The following is a 15453-nucleotide window of genomic DNA, read 5'->3' on the forward strand; positions in this document are numbered from 1 at the left end:
TGGGAAATTTGACTCATTGTTCTGTTTTCTAAGTATTTATAAGAATACCGTGATACTAAATCTGATATCCGGTTGTATGGAGTTGTAGTGGGAGGGCAGGCACTCTCCAAGTCATCAGAGAATGCAACATCATGTTGCAGTTGAGCCTGGCAGCTCCGTGGTGGTACCAGGTGGTGTGGTGGTGTGGGACTGGTAGTGACCTCACTGCAGCCGGCTCTTTCATCTGCTGGGCGTGGTGGTGCAGGCCTGTAATCCCTGCACTCCAGGAGGCTGAGGCAGGATTGCAGGTTGCAGCCCAGCCTAGGTAATTTATTGATTTAGAGGGACCCACTCTCAAAATTAAAAACAAATAAATTAAAAAGGGCTGGGCATATAGCTATGTCTAAAAGCCCTGGGTTCACTCCCTAGTGTTGAAAACAAGAAACAAAAACAAAAACCCACCCAAAAACCAATCCACAAAAAAACTCCACAGTGCACAGGAGAGGTATAAAGACATGCACTGGAATCAGGGTGGAGATTTTACCCAGCAATAAAGGGGGGAATGCCATTGGGGAAGGACACCGGTATCTTAAATATTTCATAATAAAAACTGCAGTTGTTTTATTGTTTAAATTTTGAAAAATTTATACACTCTTAGGAATGTTTCGTAAAGCTGGAAAAAAAGAAAAGTGAATCCCTGACTCTCTAAAAGACCATAAGTAATCTGGAAAGATGATTATCTAAAAATAAAGCTGCAAATGGAAAAGTCAAAAGTTGAATGATCTGAGCACCGAGATTCATGTTTGTTAGTTATCCCAGAACTTGGGAGGCTGAAGCAGGAGGATCAGAAATTCAAGGCTAACCTGGGCAAGACCCTGTCTCAGAAAAGTTGAGTGGAAAAAAAAAAGTTGAGTGAATATAACTAGTTCTTTGGAGATGCTGGGAATAGCAGAAACCGGGAGTCTTTGGAATGAAGAAGTGACCCTGGACATCCTGAACCGAGGACCTGGGAAGTTTGGGTCATGTTTCAGGCATAGAATAAAAATGATTAGCAAAGCATGGCCTCAGGTGACTTTTGGGAACCCATTGAAGCACAGGTACTGTGCTGAGTGGCTGGAGATGTGGAGATACAAGAGCTGGCTGCAGTCTGGCTCGGGCAGGCCCAGCTGCAGAGGTTGAGGACTTACCCACTCCTGAGACATTGAAAGAAAGGACTAATCAGGATTGGCCAGGTGTCAGAGGTAGCTTTGGAACTGTGGTCTGATGGGAGAAAATGAGGGCTGAGGCGGGCTGTGGTGGAGAGGTGTCCTGGGGGCTGGGGTCTAAGGGAAAGAGGTTGGGAAAGGCCTCCTCGATGTGTGTGGAGGGTCTGGGAGGCTGCTTTCTGAGGCTTAATGGAGGTCAAAGAATGCTAAGGAGCCAGGTGGCATTTTTTTGTTGTTGCTTTTTTTTTTTTTTTGGAGACAGGGTCCTGCTGTGTAGTTCAGACTGGCCTTGAGCTCACTTTGTAGCCCAGGCTGACCTTGAACGCACAGCAATCCTTCTGCCTCAGCCTCCTGAATGCCGGGATTACTGGCGTGTGCCATCATACCTGGCCCAGGTGGCATTTTGAAGGGCAGAGGCAGGGGCTGGAGGGGACCTAGGCTAGGGACCTAGCCTGCAGGAGGCCCTAGAGGCCCTGTGTTCTGTCCCTAGACAGCCGACAAACACAAAGAGAAACAAAAAGTTCAAGGCAGTGGCTTTGAACTGGGGTGAGCTAGTTAGGAAGCCATTAACCCCAGGTGTGGCCCTGGAGCTGGGTTAGGGTAGCAACAAAAGGCATAGAGGAGCAGGTGGGTCAGGGGTTTAGGGTCCATTGGACCTGCCTTGGGGCAGGGAAAGTGATGGGGGTTCAGTGCCAGCCTGTGCGGCGCCCATGGGCCATCTCAGTCCACCATGGAGGTTCTTGGCACCATCCTGTCTCTGTCCTCCGGCTGCTCTAGGCCACTCAGGCACACACACCCAGGTCCCGGCCGAGCTTGGAGCTGCTGCCCCACCACTCCACAGCCCTGCCACTCCACAGCCCTGCCCTGCCTGCCTTTTCTTTCTTTTCTTTCTTTTTCCCTGTGGTCTTTTTGAGACAGGGTCTTTCTACGCAGTTCAGGCTGGCCTTGAGCTCACTTTGTAGCCCAGGCTGGTCTCGAACTGGCAATGATCCTCTTGCCTCAACCTCCCAAGTGCTGGGATTACAGGCGTGCGCCACCACGCCCGGCTCCTGCCTGCCTTTTCTCTCACTTCTCACTGCCTAATGCTGTGCTGTTTTGCTTTATCAGCTTCTTACACTGCTGTTTTATCTCCTCCTGCATTCCCTGTCTCCACAAAGGGGTGGACTCACTGTCAGTGCTTGGCACTCAGTGGGCACCTTGTAAATGTTTGCTGAAGGAATGCATGTGGAGTGATTTTTTTGTCTTTAATTTGGTGACTCACTGGCTGGTGACACCCAACAAGGGAGGGAGAATGGGAGGAGGACAAATGGTGTTTGCTTTTGGATATAATAAATTGGAGGTGCTTGTAGGGACCAGTGGAGAGCCAGAGATGCAGGACTGGAGTTGAGATAAGGGTTGAAGCCAGGCATGGTGGCACAGACCTTTAATCCCAGCACCCGGGAGGCTGAGGCATGGGGATGGGAAGTTTGAACCCACCCTGGGCAATTTAGAGACTTAGCAAGAAGAAAATAAAGGGTTGAGGGTATGGTTCAGTTCAATTCCGAGCACACCTCTAGACCCATAGGTGTTGAGTGAAGCTGCAGGTAAGGCCTCACCGTGTCCAGGGCCAGTGGAGGTGTCCATGTGGCCATCTGGTATGGGCTGATGTGGCCCTGTGAGGAGAGGGTCCTGGGACTCAGGACAGAAGAAGTCACTGTCCAAATGGCTGAGAGGTGAAAAGGAGCTGGATTGGAATCTCCATTGGATTTGGTCCGCAGGAGGCTACCAAGGATCTGTGAAGTTTTTTCCAAAGGGAGGAGCTGTCACAGATGGTCTGCTTTTCTTCTCTCAGGATGTGTGTCATTCTACCTTGCAGCCTCCTAGTAAGTTAATCCTGGATTAAAAATGAATTGTGATTTTTTTTTTCTTTAATACTGGGGATTGAACTCATGAGAACTCTACTACTAAGCAGTTATCCCTGGAACATTTAACTTAATTTAATTAATTTTTGCAGTACTAGGGGTTGAACCAGGGCCTTTGCACTGAGTTAAATCCACAGGTCCCTCCCCCACTTCTTAAAAAAATTGAGATAAGGTTTCACTGAATTGCCCAAGTTGGTCTTGAACTCTCAGTCCTCCTGCCTCAGCCTCCAGTTGTGGGCAACTATTCCTGGTTATAGTTGTAACTAATGTTTGGAGACAGATGAAACAGTATGAATCTGCTTTTTGAATGTTCGTGGTATGCTATTCACACTTAAAACAATAAAGTGAATATGTGAAAATCCATGGAACAAACAATTTAGGCTGAGTTCTGTGCATAGGCAAGGTAGAGGTTATTTCCTTAGTCCTAATCTCACCTCAACTTCAACCGTGGATTGTTACTTCCTCCTACTGTGTAACCTGGACATTGGTGTCCAGCCTCTGTTCCCACACGTCGGATAACAGTGATGCAGGCCAGCACTATCCTAGGTAAAGTAAGAGCTGTGGCACCTCCATCCTCCTAGTGAGGGCAAGATACCTCTGGGAGGTGAGTTCTTTTTTTTTTTTGAGACAGGGTCTCTTGCTAAGTCGCTTTTTCCTGGCCTGGGCTTGAACTTTTGTTCCTCCTTAGAGTGCTAGGATCATAGGTGTGTGCCACCACTGTCCAGACCCACATTTAGAGGGTGCCTGTGATTCGGTCAGGTCCATCTGCATAAACTCCCTGCCCTGACGTCCACTGACTTGGGGCCTTCATTACTTCTGTAAAGTTCGCTTCCAGCAGTTTCCCATCTGGAGCAATTGGGGGAAGAGCTATCTACACCAGGAATCTTGGGGGAGAAAGGGCATCTTATCTGCCTACCTCACCCTTTTGTTGTGTTCTCAAAGCCATTTGTAAGCATTTTTCAGTTAACTTCAGGGTGACAGTTCTGAACATACAGAAAATGTTTTCTAAAATTTAAAATGCTAAGATTTGAAGTATCTTGGTTCACGAACTTAATTTGTTCCATGATTCTGGAAAAGATGGCCACGTTCATGTTCATGTGGGGAAGATGGCCGTGGTTCTATTCATCACCTGATGCAGGGTTTGCAAACAAAAACAAAATTTTGCCAAATGCTTCTGTTTGTGAACAAATTATTTGCAAACAAAAGTGTTTGTGAACTGAGGCACCACTGTATGTCATTTGGTGAGTTTGAGTTATATCAAGATATAGGCCAGTAGGTTGGGGGTATAGCTCAGTGATGTAGCACTTTCCTGGCAAGTGCAAGGCCCCGAGTTCTATTCTTGGCACCAGAAAAAGAAAGAAGAAGAAGAAAAGATACAGCCTAGAGAGTACCTTTGTCCATCTTGTCAGTTGTTGGTCTAACCAGAGGTTAGTTTTCCTCCTCTGGAGTTTCATATAAATAAGATTACATACCATGTATTTTTCCATCTAGCTTTTTTTGTCTAGAACCCTGCTTGAAATGCACTCACGTTGGTGTGTGCATCCGCGGCATTTCTCCTCCCAGTACTGTTCTGTGTGAATCTGCACCCAGGGCTGCTCCTACTCGGCAAGGCTGACCATCCCTGTTCATTTCTCTGGGTCCATACCACAAGCGGAGTTGCTCAGAGGAAGAGATGATTAAAGGAGCTGTCAGTTTGCCAGAGTGGTTGTGCGTTTTGTGTGCCCTCCAGCTGTGTGTGTTCTGGAGGCTCCACATCCTCTGCAGCCTATGTTGTTTTGGTTGTCTTAGCCACCCTGTGGATGTGTGGTGAGCACTTACGTGCTTGCTGGCCTGTTGTGTACCAGCTTTTGGGAGGTATCTCTCTGTTCAAGGCTTTTGCCCACTTAAAGCTTTTAGGTTCACCCCTTGATGCCATCTGCATGTGAACATGATGCAGCACCAGGCCCTCGGCAGCTGTGATGACCCACCGCGAACCTTTCAGGCTCGGACTCAAGAGCCACCATGAATCTGGAGGGCAGGCCTTGTGGTGCAGTGATGGCGTGCCTGCCTGGTGTTTGTGAGGCTCTGGGTTTTGCCCAAAACAAGGCAAAAGCACCATAATAAGATGAAACAAAATAAATGTCTTATAAAGTAAGAGTGTAAAATAAGAAAAGAATTGGGTTTTCTTTTTATTATTGAGTGTAGGAGGATTTTTTTTTTTTATATACATATCTTGGAGGCAAGTCCTTTGCTAGCTGTGTGTGTTGCAAGTATTTTTTTTCCCAACCTGTCGCTCAACTTTTTGCTTTTTTTGGATGTGCCTTTCAATAAGTCAGCAGTTTATTTATTTATTTTTATTTATTTTCTCTTATTTTTGAGACAGGGTTTCGCTATGCAGTTCAGGGTGGCCTTGAGCTCACACTGTAGCCCAGGCTGGCCTCAAACTTGCAAGATTCTCCTGCCTCAGCCTCCTGAGTGCTGGGATTACAAGCATGCGCCACCACGCCTGGCTTGAGTGTATACTCTTGAGGGAGGCTTTAGGTATAGAGGGCAAAGAGCATCACAGTTCTGCCCTGAGAGAACTGATTTTTACTTTTATTTTTTTATTTTAAGGAGGAAAAAACAATAAAAACAATGAAACAAACTTTCAAAACTAGATAACAGAGTAACAATGGTTAATTGCATATTATCTTCAGAGTAGTTGCTCAGAGAACTGATTTTTTTTAATTTTTATTTTTTTCCGGTCCTGGGAATTGAACTCACAACCTCATGCTTGCCAGGCAGGCACTGTGCTGCTGAGCTAAATCCCCAGCCCGAGAACTGATTTTTAAAAATGTTTTGTGTAATCGTCTTTCTTTATCAGGAAAGAAAATTATTTCATTGATTAACACTTCCACACATAAAGTTAGGCTTGGGGTTAATCTGTTGGCCTTTTCTGCACCTAACCAGGAACTCTCCTGGTCCAAGTTCTGCAGTGGCCTCTCTGCTTCTGGTCATGCAGTCAGACCCTGTTGCCCATTCCTTTCTCCTTGCTCACCGAGGAGACTGTTGTGATAGAGATGTTTGCGTCCTTAGCGCTGACTCACTCTTACTTTAGGAAAAAGCATGTTCGCCTGCATTTTTACCTAGTCCTCTTCCTTGTGTGTCTTGTCCCTGAAGTTGCCTCTGAGGAGAGGGCCAGTGTTCCTGAGGCAGTCCTGGGCCCTCTGCCGGGTAGGGAAAGCAGCTGATAGCTGGTCATGAAAGCAGGCTTCTGGTAAGTCTCTTTTGTCAGGTGCAGCTGTGGTTCTAGACAGTTCTCTTTGGATTTCTAGGAGCACGCTGAGTGCTCTGAGGGGAGATTGGCACATCTAGAGGCAGGTGGGAGCTGGGCGTGGTGGCGCATGCCTATAATCCCAGCACTCGGGAGGCTGAGGCAGGAGGATCACTGTGAGTTCGAGACCAGCCTGGGCTACAAAGTGAGTTCAAGGCCAGCCTGAACTGCGTAGTGAGACCCTGTCGCAAAAAGACCGGGGGAAAAAAAAAAATAGAGGCAGGTGGGGAGGGTAGGTGATCACAGAGCTGGGGCAGGAGTGATGGCCAGTTTCCAGACAGTCCCACTTGAGGGAGGGAGTCTGGCCTCATGTTTTTTTTGTTTTGTTTTGTTTTTTGTTTTTTGGTGCCAGGAATTGAACTGAGGATCTTGTGCTTGCTAGCAGGCTGTTGTGCTGCTGAGCTATATGCCCGGCCCCTTCGCCCTGGTTTTGAAAGCCTGCCTACAACAGAATCCTGAAGGCAAACAAATACTTCTGTTCTGTCCAGTAGTGTGTGATGTTTACTAGGGAAACACATTCCGAATACCTGCTGTTACATGCAAATATGTGCAACATTTGACTTTTTGAGGGTTTTTTGGCCAGCAGAGATTGCTCTGTTCAGTTCATCTTCATCATTCAAGTTTGGCAGAGGAAATAAAAGCATTAGGTTAGGTTAGATTAGAGGAGGAGATTAAACCGAAGGTTCTCTGTGACGGGTAGAAATGAGTCAGTACTTTCAGCTCTTATAAGGGCTCCTTTGGGAAGCTGTGGAGATGAACCTTGTGCCCAGGATACAGGCACGCCCTCTCTGTCTCTGTCTCTTTAGCTGTGGGGTGAAACCCAGGTCCTCAAACATGCTAAGTAAGAGCTCAACCATTTAGCAAGACTCGTAGCCTTACAGTGCTTCTGGTGTACGTACGTACGTATGTATGTGTGTATTTATTTTGAGACAGGCTCTCGCTATGTAGTTCAGACTGGCATTGAACTCACTGTGTAGCCCAGGAGGGCCCCAAACTCTCAGTGATCCTCCTGCCTCAGCCGCCTCTAAGTGCTAGGATTGTAGATGTGCCACCGTGCCTGGCTTTTACACTGATTCTTTTTTCATTAGTACATATTTGCAGTGTGTAATGATCACATTTACTGTGGGGACTGGTACATGTACTTAGCACATCTTAATTTGTTTTTCATCCACCCCTCTCATCCCTCCCTGCTTTCCCAACTTTTGGTGCCCTTTCCATTTGCAAAAGCTGTATTTCCTTTTTTGTACTTTTTCTCATCTTCTTTCCTTCTATTCCTCTGCACTCCATCTTTTTCCCTTTCCCGTTTGAAAAAGATCTCTCTACTTCCTATTATCTATCTTTTATTTTGTTCTTTTGTTTTGGTCTTTTTGAGACAGGGTCTCACTGTGCAGTTCAGGCTGGCCTTGAGCTCACCTTGTAGCCCAGGCTGGTCTCAACCGTGCAGTGATCCTTCTGCCTCAGCCTCCCGAGTGCTGGGATTACAGGTATGTGCCACCATGCCCGGCTATTTTGTTTTTTATTATGTTTTGGGTTTGTCATATAAGGGAAACTATGCAGTATTTCAACTTACGTGCCTTACCTATTTCACTAATATTATGGTCTTGAGGTGCCTCTCGTTTACCTCTGAATACCTTGAATTTATCTATCTTTGTAGCAGTGCATTGCTCCATTGTGTATAAACATCACCTTTTCTCTATCCATTCATCTGTTGGTGGACATACAGGCCATTTCCAAGATTGACCTATGATAAATTGTGCTGCTAAACATAGATGTGCATGCATCACTATCATATGACTTTAACTCTTCTGGAAAAATGCCTAAAAGGGGCAATTGGGATTTCTATTTAAATTTTTTTTTTTGTCTTTTAGAGATAAGGTCTCGCTATGCAGTTCAGGCTGGCCTTGAGCTCACTTTGTACCCCAGGCTGGTCTTGAACTTGCAGTGATCTTCCTGCCTCAGCCTCCAGAGTGCTGGGATTACAGGAGTGCGCTACCACACTCAGCTCTATTTTTAATTTTTGAGGAATCTTCATACTGGTTTCTCTAGTGGTTATAATAGTTTACACTTTCACCTACCCCCAGCCTTGCCAGCCTTTGTTGTTGTACTTTTATTTCTTGATGATGGGCATTCTTTCTAGAGTAAGATGATATCTCAGTGTTGTTTTAATTTGCATTTTTCTAATGGCTGGCAGTCTTGAACATTTTTTTATATTTATTGTCCATTTGTATTTCTGAGAAGTGTCTTCATTTTTGTCCCATTTTTTGATTAGGTCTTTTATTTCAGGGGTCTAATTTTTTTGAATTCTTTATGTATTCTAGATGTTAGTCCTCTGAGAAATAGCTGGCAAAATTTTTCTCCCATTCTGTGGGTTGTCTGTTCATTCTATTGGTTGTTTCTTTAGCTGTGCAGAAGCTTTTTACTTTGATGTGATCCCACATCACATTATTGATTCTCAGTATTATTTCTTGTGCCAGAAAGTCCTTGCCTATGACTTCAGGAGTTTTACCTGTTTTATCTTCCAGCAGAATGTTTCTGTTTTAACATTTAGATCTTTGATCTATTTTGGTTTTAGTTTAGTACACAGTGCAGTATATGGGTCTAGGCTCAGTCTTCTGCATGTGGAGATCCAGTTTTCCAGCACTATTTACTGAAGAGGCTGCCTTTTCTTTAGTGCATATTTTTGTTGCCCTTTGTCAAGGGTCAAACAGTTGAGTGTGCCTAGGGTTGTTTCTGCTTCCTTTGTTCTGTTCCACTGAGTTACATGTCTGTTTCTGTGACAGAACCATGCTGTTTTTATCACTGTAGCTTTGTAATATAACTTCAGATCTGGGATTTTGATGCCTCCTGCTTTGCTTTTGTTACCTAGGATTGTTTTGCTCTTCTGTCCCTTTTTTTTTTTTTGTCTTTTTGAGACAGGGTATTACAGGAGTGTGCCACCTATGCTATGCAGTTCAGGCTGGCCTTGAGCTCACTTCATAGCCTAGGCTGGCCTTGAACTCTCAACGATCCTCCTCCCTCAGCTCCTGAGTGCTGGGATTACAGGCGTGAGCCACCACGCCCGGCTTTTTTTTTTTTTTTCTCCTTTTTGAGACAGGATTTTGCTATATAGTACAGGCTGGCCTGGAACTCATAGCAGTCCTCCTGCCTGAGGCTTCTGAGTGCTGGGATTACAGATGTGCCCTATCACACCCAGCTCCATATAAATTTTAGGGTTGTTTTCTTTAGGTCTGTGAGGAATGCTGTTTAAATTTTGATTGGGATTTGCATTAAATGTATGTCAGTTTTGGAAGTATGGCGATCTTGACTATGTTGATTCTGCCTATCCAAAAGCATGGGACAACTTCCATTTTCTGACATCCTCCCTGATCTCCTTTTTCAGAGTGATGTAATTCTCATTGTACAGGTCTTTTACTTCCTTGGTTAATTCCTAGGTTTTAATTTTGTTTTATATTTAATTTTTTTTTGAGATACTGGAGATTGAACCCCAGGAGCACTGAGCTAGGTCTCTGGCCCTTGAGTCTTGTTAAGTTTTCCAGGCTGGTCTTGAACTTGTGATCCTCTTGCCTTAATTTCCAGAGTAGCTGGAATTACAGATGCTCACCACTGCCCAGGGCAGGAGGCATCTTTGAAGATTCTAATCTTTAGATCCCAGTTTTTAGAGTCCAAACAATTTTGGTTTGATTATGTGCCTAATAAAAATTCAGTGGTGGGGGGTAGTGGTGCACGCCCATGACCCAGGTATCCAAGTGACTAAGGCCAGAGGGTTGCTTGAGCCCAGGGTTTGAGGTCAGCCTGTGCGACATGATGAGCCCTCATTGCAGAACGCAAAACCAAACAAAAAATTCAGTGTACTCAGTGGTTCTATTTTTGGCTCAGTATTAGGTTGGCCTATTTTTAGTGTGGCCAGAGTGTCAACTCCTTTCTGTATTTGAGGGTTGGTGAAAAGCGTTTTATTACTGCTTTTTCCCTGTTGGTGAGCTGTCAGGATCATTGTGTGTGTGTTTGCATGCGTGCATTTACACAGCCCAGTGTAGTTCCTGAAGTGGTGGGACACTTGGTTAGGGAGCTTGGACTCGGTTTCTATCTGGGTAGTAAGCGTATGTGAATTCGTCTGTCTCTGCTTCTGCACTGTAAGTGAAAATTGTAACAATTTTTTTTTAAAGATTGTTGACTAAACTATCTAGAAACCTTATTGTCATCTCAATAAAGCAGTGTATTTGTGAAAATGATCTAAAAACTAAATTGCCAAAAATAATGAATTCCTTCTCTGTCTCCCTCTGTCTCCCTCTCTCTTTCTCCCTCCCTCCCCCTCTCACTCCGCCTCCCTTACCCTTTCTATCTCTTTTTCAGTTGTGCAGGGGTTGACCCAGGGCCTGGCACGTGCTCACAGGCTCCACCACTGAGCTAAACTCCTAGACCCCTGAATTCCTAGTATTGTATTCTGTGTATACTTTTCTGTTTTGTTTATAGCAAGTGGCACTTTTTTTGGTGTTCTTTGTGTGTAGGTACACTTTTAAATTTTGATTTATTTATATATTTGTTTTGTTCTGTTTTGTTTTTAGACAAGGTCTCGCTTTGTAGCTCAGGTTGGCCTTAAACTCATTGTGTAGCAGGCTGGCTTCAAACTCAAAACCATCCTCCTGCCTGATCCTCCTGCCTCAGCCTCTGGAGTGCTGGAATTATAGGCATGAGCCACCATGCCTGGCTTTGGGTTGGAATTTGAACATGTGAATTTGGGGGATGTGGAGCAGGAGATATAGGGTGGCACAGTGCCTACCTAGCAAGCTCAAGGTCCTGAGTTCGATTGCTGGCACCAAAACAAAAACAAAAACAAGAATTTGACAGATGTGTCAGTTAGCTTTCACTCTGAGAAGGAACTAAGATACTCAGAAACAGAAACGTGCCTCTGGCTTGCACTATTGAGGTTTTGGTCCATGGTCTGACGGTCCCACGTGCGAGCCTGTGGCAGGGAATGCACGGCGTGGGCAGTACAAAGTGAAGTGAACTTTTCACTGCATGGGCAGGGTGAGAGCGGAGTGGGCGGCCAGGCCTGTCAGTGGTTGTAGCCTTCTCCTAGGCCCCACCTCTTGAGGTTTCCACCACCACCTCCTAGTGCCAAGCTTGATGGAATCCTCTAACACATGGTCTTTGGGGGACATTAAGATCCCACGTAGAGACAGGGCATGGTATTGCACACCTATAATCCTAGCACTTGGGAGGCTGAGGCAGGAAGATTGCAAGTTCAAGGCCAGCCTGGGTTCCATAGTGAGATCCTTTCTCAAAAATACCCCTCTCCCCTCAACATTCCAACTGTTTAGGAGGATTACACATTTAGTCATTACAGTGACTGTGACAGTTTTGAGAAGTGTTGGTCAGGACTTCTGTAGTGTGTCCTTCAGTATGGGTCTGTCTGCTGTTTTTTTTTTTTTTAATTTTAAAAATAAAAGGAGGAAAATATTAACAGACAGACAACGTTTTACAAAATAGCAAAGGAACAGTATAGACAGTACGGAGTTACAAACAAAGTGGTAGGGAATTAACAATGCTTGTTGTATTACATATTGATATCTTCAAAGTTTTTTGTCTTTTTGAGACAGGGTTTTGCTATGCAGTTCAGGCTGGCCTTGAGCTCACTTTGTAGTCCAGGCTACTCTTGAACTCGCAGAGATCCTCCTGCCTCAGCCTCCCGAGTGCTGGGATTATAGGTGTGCGCCACCATGGCCGGTTGTCTGCTGTTTCCTCATGGCTAGGCCAGTGTTACAGGTTTGGGGGGCCGGAAGACTGAGTCCAGTTTTTTTTTGTCCTTTTGAGGTAGGGTCTCACTATGTAGTTCAGGCTGGTCTTCAACTCATTTTGTAGCCCAGGCTGGCCTTGAACTCAGAGCAATCCTCCTGCCTCAGCCTCCTGAGTGCTGAGATTCAGGCATGTGTCACCATGCCTGGCTCTGAGTCCAATTTTAGATGCTGACATCATTCTCCTGTAAAATGAACCCGAGCGCCTTGGCGAAACGGCTAGTCGTAGTGTGGCAGAGAAATGGAAGATGAAGATGAAGCTGTTTGCTGAGCAATCTCTTGGCATAGTTCTGGCGAATTCCTTGTTCCACCAAGGCATCTGGGGCTCTGCACACTGTAAGAGCTGGAAAAGAGTGGGGACAGTGTAGCTCTTAGGCTGACAAAGTAGGATGTGTGAGTTGACTTAGACTCACAGTAAATTTTACTTCTCAGAAATTACTTGCCCTTTAACCTTTGAGATCAGAGTTTGTGTGCTTTTGAATTCTTCACTGTGATGGGCTGCAAAAAAAAGTCTTTCACTAAGAAATGTGTTCACTTTCTGCACCAAACATGATAAATTTCTTATTTTTAAGTTCATTCTAGTCATTTTTTTTTTTTTTTTTTTACAGTGTTCTGCTATTGCTTTTATTCACATATAAACTTTTGCCTGTTTCTTGTGAGTTCTTCTTTTTTTAAAAATACTTTCAGGCCTGGGGATGTAGGTCAGTGGTAGACTGTAGCCTGCTAGTGTGTTTGAGGACCAGGGTTCCATCTTGAGCACCACAAACAAACACACCCCCACGTTTACTCTTTTAATCAGTCTGGAATTTAGTATATAGTGAGGGTAGGAGTATTACCTTTCTCTTTTTTTTTGTTGTTTTTTTGCGATGAGGGCCCACTAGGTTATCTAGACTGGCCTTAAACTCCTGACTTTAAACTCAAATCATCTTCCTTCCTCAGTTTCTTGATTAACAGGATCACAGGTGCACCATGCCTGACTTCACAAATTTTTTTAAGAGTAAGCAACAAAAGTACCTTAAGGGGCTGTTCTTTTTTCCTTTCATTTGTTGAGATGTATTGTGTGTTTTTGTTGATCCTTAGAGTTTTAACAAGGATGTCTGATTGTCGTCAACCAGTACTGTTGTATGTTTCTTAAGGATTTCAGATTGATTTCTCTGTATTGTGTGTGTGCGCATGCACGTGCGTGCATGTGTGTAGTGATGGGAACGGACCCCAAGGTCTAATACATAGCTAGGCAAATGTTATAGTGCTATACTGAGTTACACCTCAATCTCTGATTTCTTTAAATAACTTAAGTGGACTTTTTATTTAGGCTTCCTCTATTGGTAAGTCTACCTTTAAAAATTTTTTTTTCATGTAAGTCCTACCTTTGATGATTTTCAGCTGGGAAAGCGAATACCTGTTGTACCCATTGGCTATGTCTTCTTGGGTCTTTGTCTGTGCACTGTTACTGAGTAGCTCAGCCTGTGTCTTACAGGTCTGGCTCTCTCCTTTTACTGTTGTTGTATGTCTCCTCTGGATTTTTTTTTTCCTTCTTTCAGCTGCATGACCACTTCCCAAGGCTTTGTCTGCTTAAATATGTTACTGAGAATTGTGTATTAGCTTTCTCATTGCTGGAACACAATACCCATCATCCTCAAGTTAAGGAAGAGGTTTGCTTTGGCTTATGGTGTCAGGGGATTCAGTCCACAGTTGGTTGGATCCAAGGCAGAAACATGGCGGAAGGGTGTGGTGTAACAAAGATGTTTAGTTCATGGCACCTGGGAAGCAGAGCAGGGGAACAGTGCCATAGTGAAAGGGGCCAGGGACCATGTGTAGTCCCCCAGGTCACACCTCCATGACCCGCCCCGACACACTCATGAGTGTGCTTTATTAACCCTGTGGGATTTCAGGCCAGCCAGGTCAGCACAATTAAGGTTAAAGCCATCACAGATTTAGTGTTCTTTTTGCATTTCACTGAGTAAATAAAGCTTGCAAACATTAAGAGAATGTTCCCTGAGGTTGTGTATTTTGGGAGTGCCATTTGGATGTTATGCTGCTCTTAATCTTTGGCATTAGTTTTAGTTACTTTTATTAAAAAGAATTCAGACATAAACCAGAAATATGATTCAATGAGTGTGCAAAGGAAAAACAGAAACAGTACAGAATTTAATATTTAAGATCGCAAATTATAATTCTATGTATTATTCACGTATAAAATGTAATTTAAAAGTGTTTACAAATGTTGGCTGTCTGAGGATGTGACAGAAATGAAGCCTGAAAGATGTCTGATTCTTTTCTTTTTGTGTTCTAGAATGTATGACAACATGTCCACCATGGTGTACATAAAGGAAGACAAGTTGGAGAAACTCACACAGGATGAAATCATTTCCAAGACAAAGCAGGTAATCCAGGGGCTGGAGGCTCTGAAGAATGAGCACAACTCCATCCTACAGAGTTTGCTGGAGACGCTGAAGTGCTTGAAGAAGGATGACGAGAGCAACCTGGTGGAGGAGAAGTCCAACATGATCCGGAAGTCCCTGGAGATGCTGGAGCTCGGCCTGAGTGAGGCACAGGTGCGTGAGAGGAGTGTGTGCCTGAGCGGAGGGGAGCAGCCCTCACCTGGGGGCGTGTCAGCTGCTAAGTGGCTACTGTTTATTTACTTCATCGCTTTTGGTTGAGACAGGGTCTCACTGTGCAGTTTAGGCTAGCCTTGAGCTCACTGTGTTGCCCAGGCTGACCTCAAACACATGGTGATCCTCCTGCCTCAGCCCCCTGACTGCTAGGATTACAGGTGTGTGCCACCACGCCTGCCATAATTTATTATTCTTCTTGTGGGACTGAACCCAGAGATTTTGGATTGAGCTACATGACCAGATTTTTTTTTTCCAGATTTTTTAATTAATTAATTTTACTGATTTAAAATTTTAAAACAAAATGTTATTTCAAGGGTCTTGCTAAATTGACCAAGCTGGGCTTGAATTTGTGCCTTAGCTTCCTGAATAGTTGGGATTACAGGGTTGTGCCAGTGCCCCCAGCCTAAATTTTCAATAGAGGTATGCTGTGTATCATTTAGGGTTGAATTTGCCCTACCGCCCCCATGAGTTCCAAGGGAGGCTGTGCTGGCTTTGGGCCTGCCAGGTCGTCAGGGCTTTCAGGCTCTTGCCCCTCTGCACTGCATACTGGGAGTGTCTTGGTCCAGGAGGGAGCCCCTGCGGCAGCCACGGGACTATGTGCTGGGATGGGGAAGAGGAGTTGCTGCCTAGGGTTTCTCTTCTCTTTTCTTTTGTACTGGGAATCGAATT

At 44.7% G+C, this 15453-nt stretch overlaps 1 protein-coding gene across 11 annotated transcripts in view; it reads left to right on the forward strand.

Moving 5' to 3' along the window:
• Positions 1-6183: 6183 nt before the first annotated feature.
• Positions 6184-15453, forward strand: part of Klc1 (kinesin light chain 1) — a 40908-nt gene continuing 31638 nt past the window's right edge. For 9 of the 11 annotated variants that reach the window (XR_001232088.1, XR_001232089.1, XM_005410800.1 and 6 more), the window contains exon 1: positions 14463-14724. Coding sequence is in view for 9 of the 11 variants with exons in the window: in XM_005410800.1 (XP_005410857.1) it covers positions 14464-14724 (261 nt within the window). In the remaining 2 variants the exon portion in view is untranslated. Of the gene's footprint in view, positions 6321-14292; positions 14309-14462; positions 14725-15453 lie in introns of those variants that run through there. The other 2 variants (XM_005410798.2, XM_013507851.1) reach the window with 2 other exon arrangements.

Source organism: Chinchilla lanigera, unplaced genomic scaffold, assembly GCF_000276665.1.
Source record: "Chinchilla lanigera isolate Chin_1 unplaced genomic scaffold, ChiLan1.0 scaffold00137, whole genome shotgun sequence".
NCBI classification, from domain to species: Eukaryota; Metazoa; Chordata; class Mammalia; order Rodentia; family Chinchillidae; genus Chinchilla; species Chinchilla lanigera.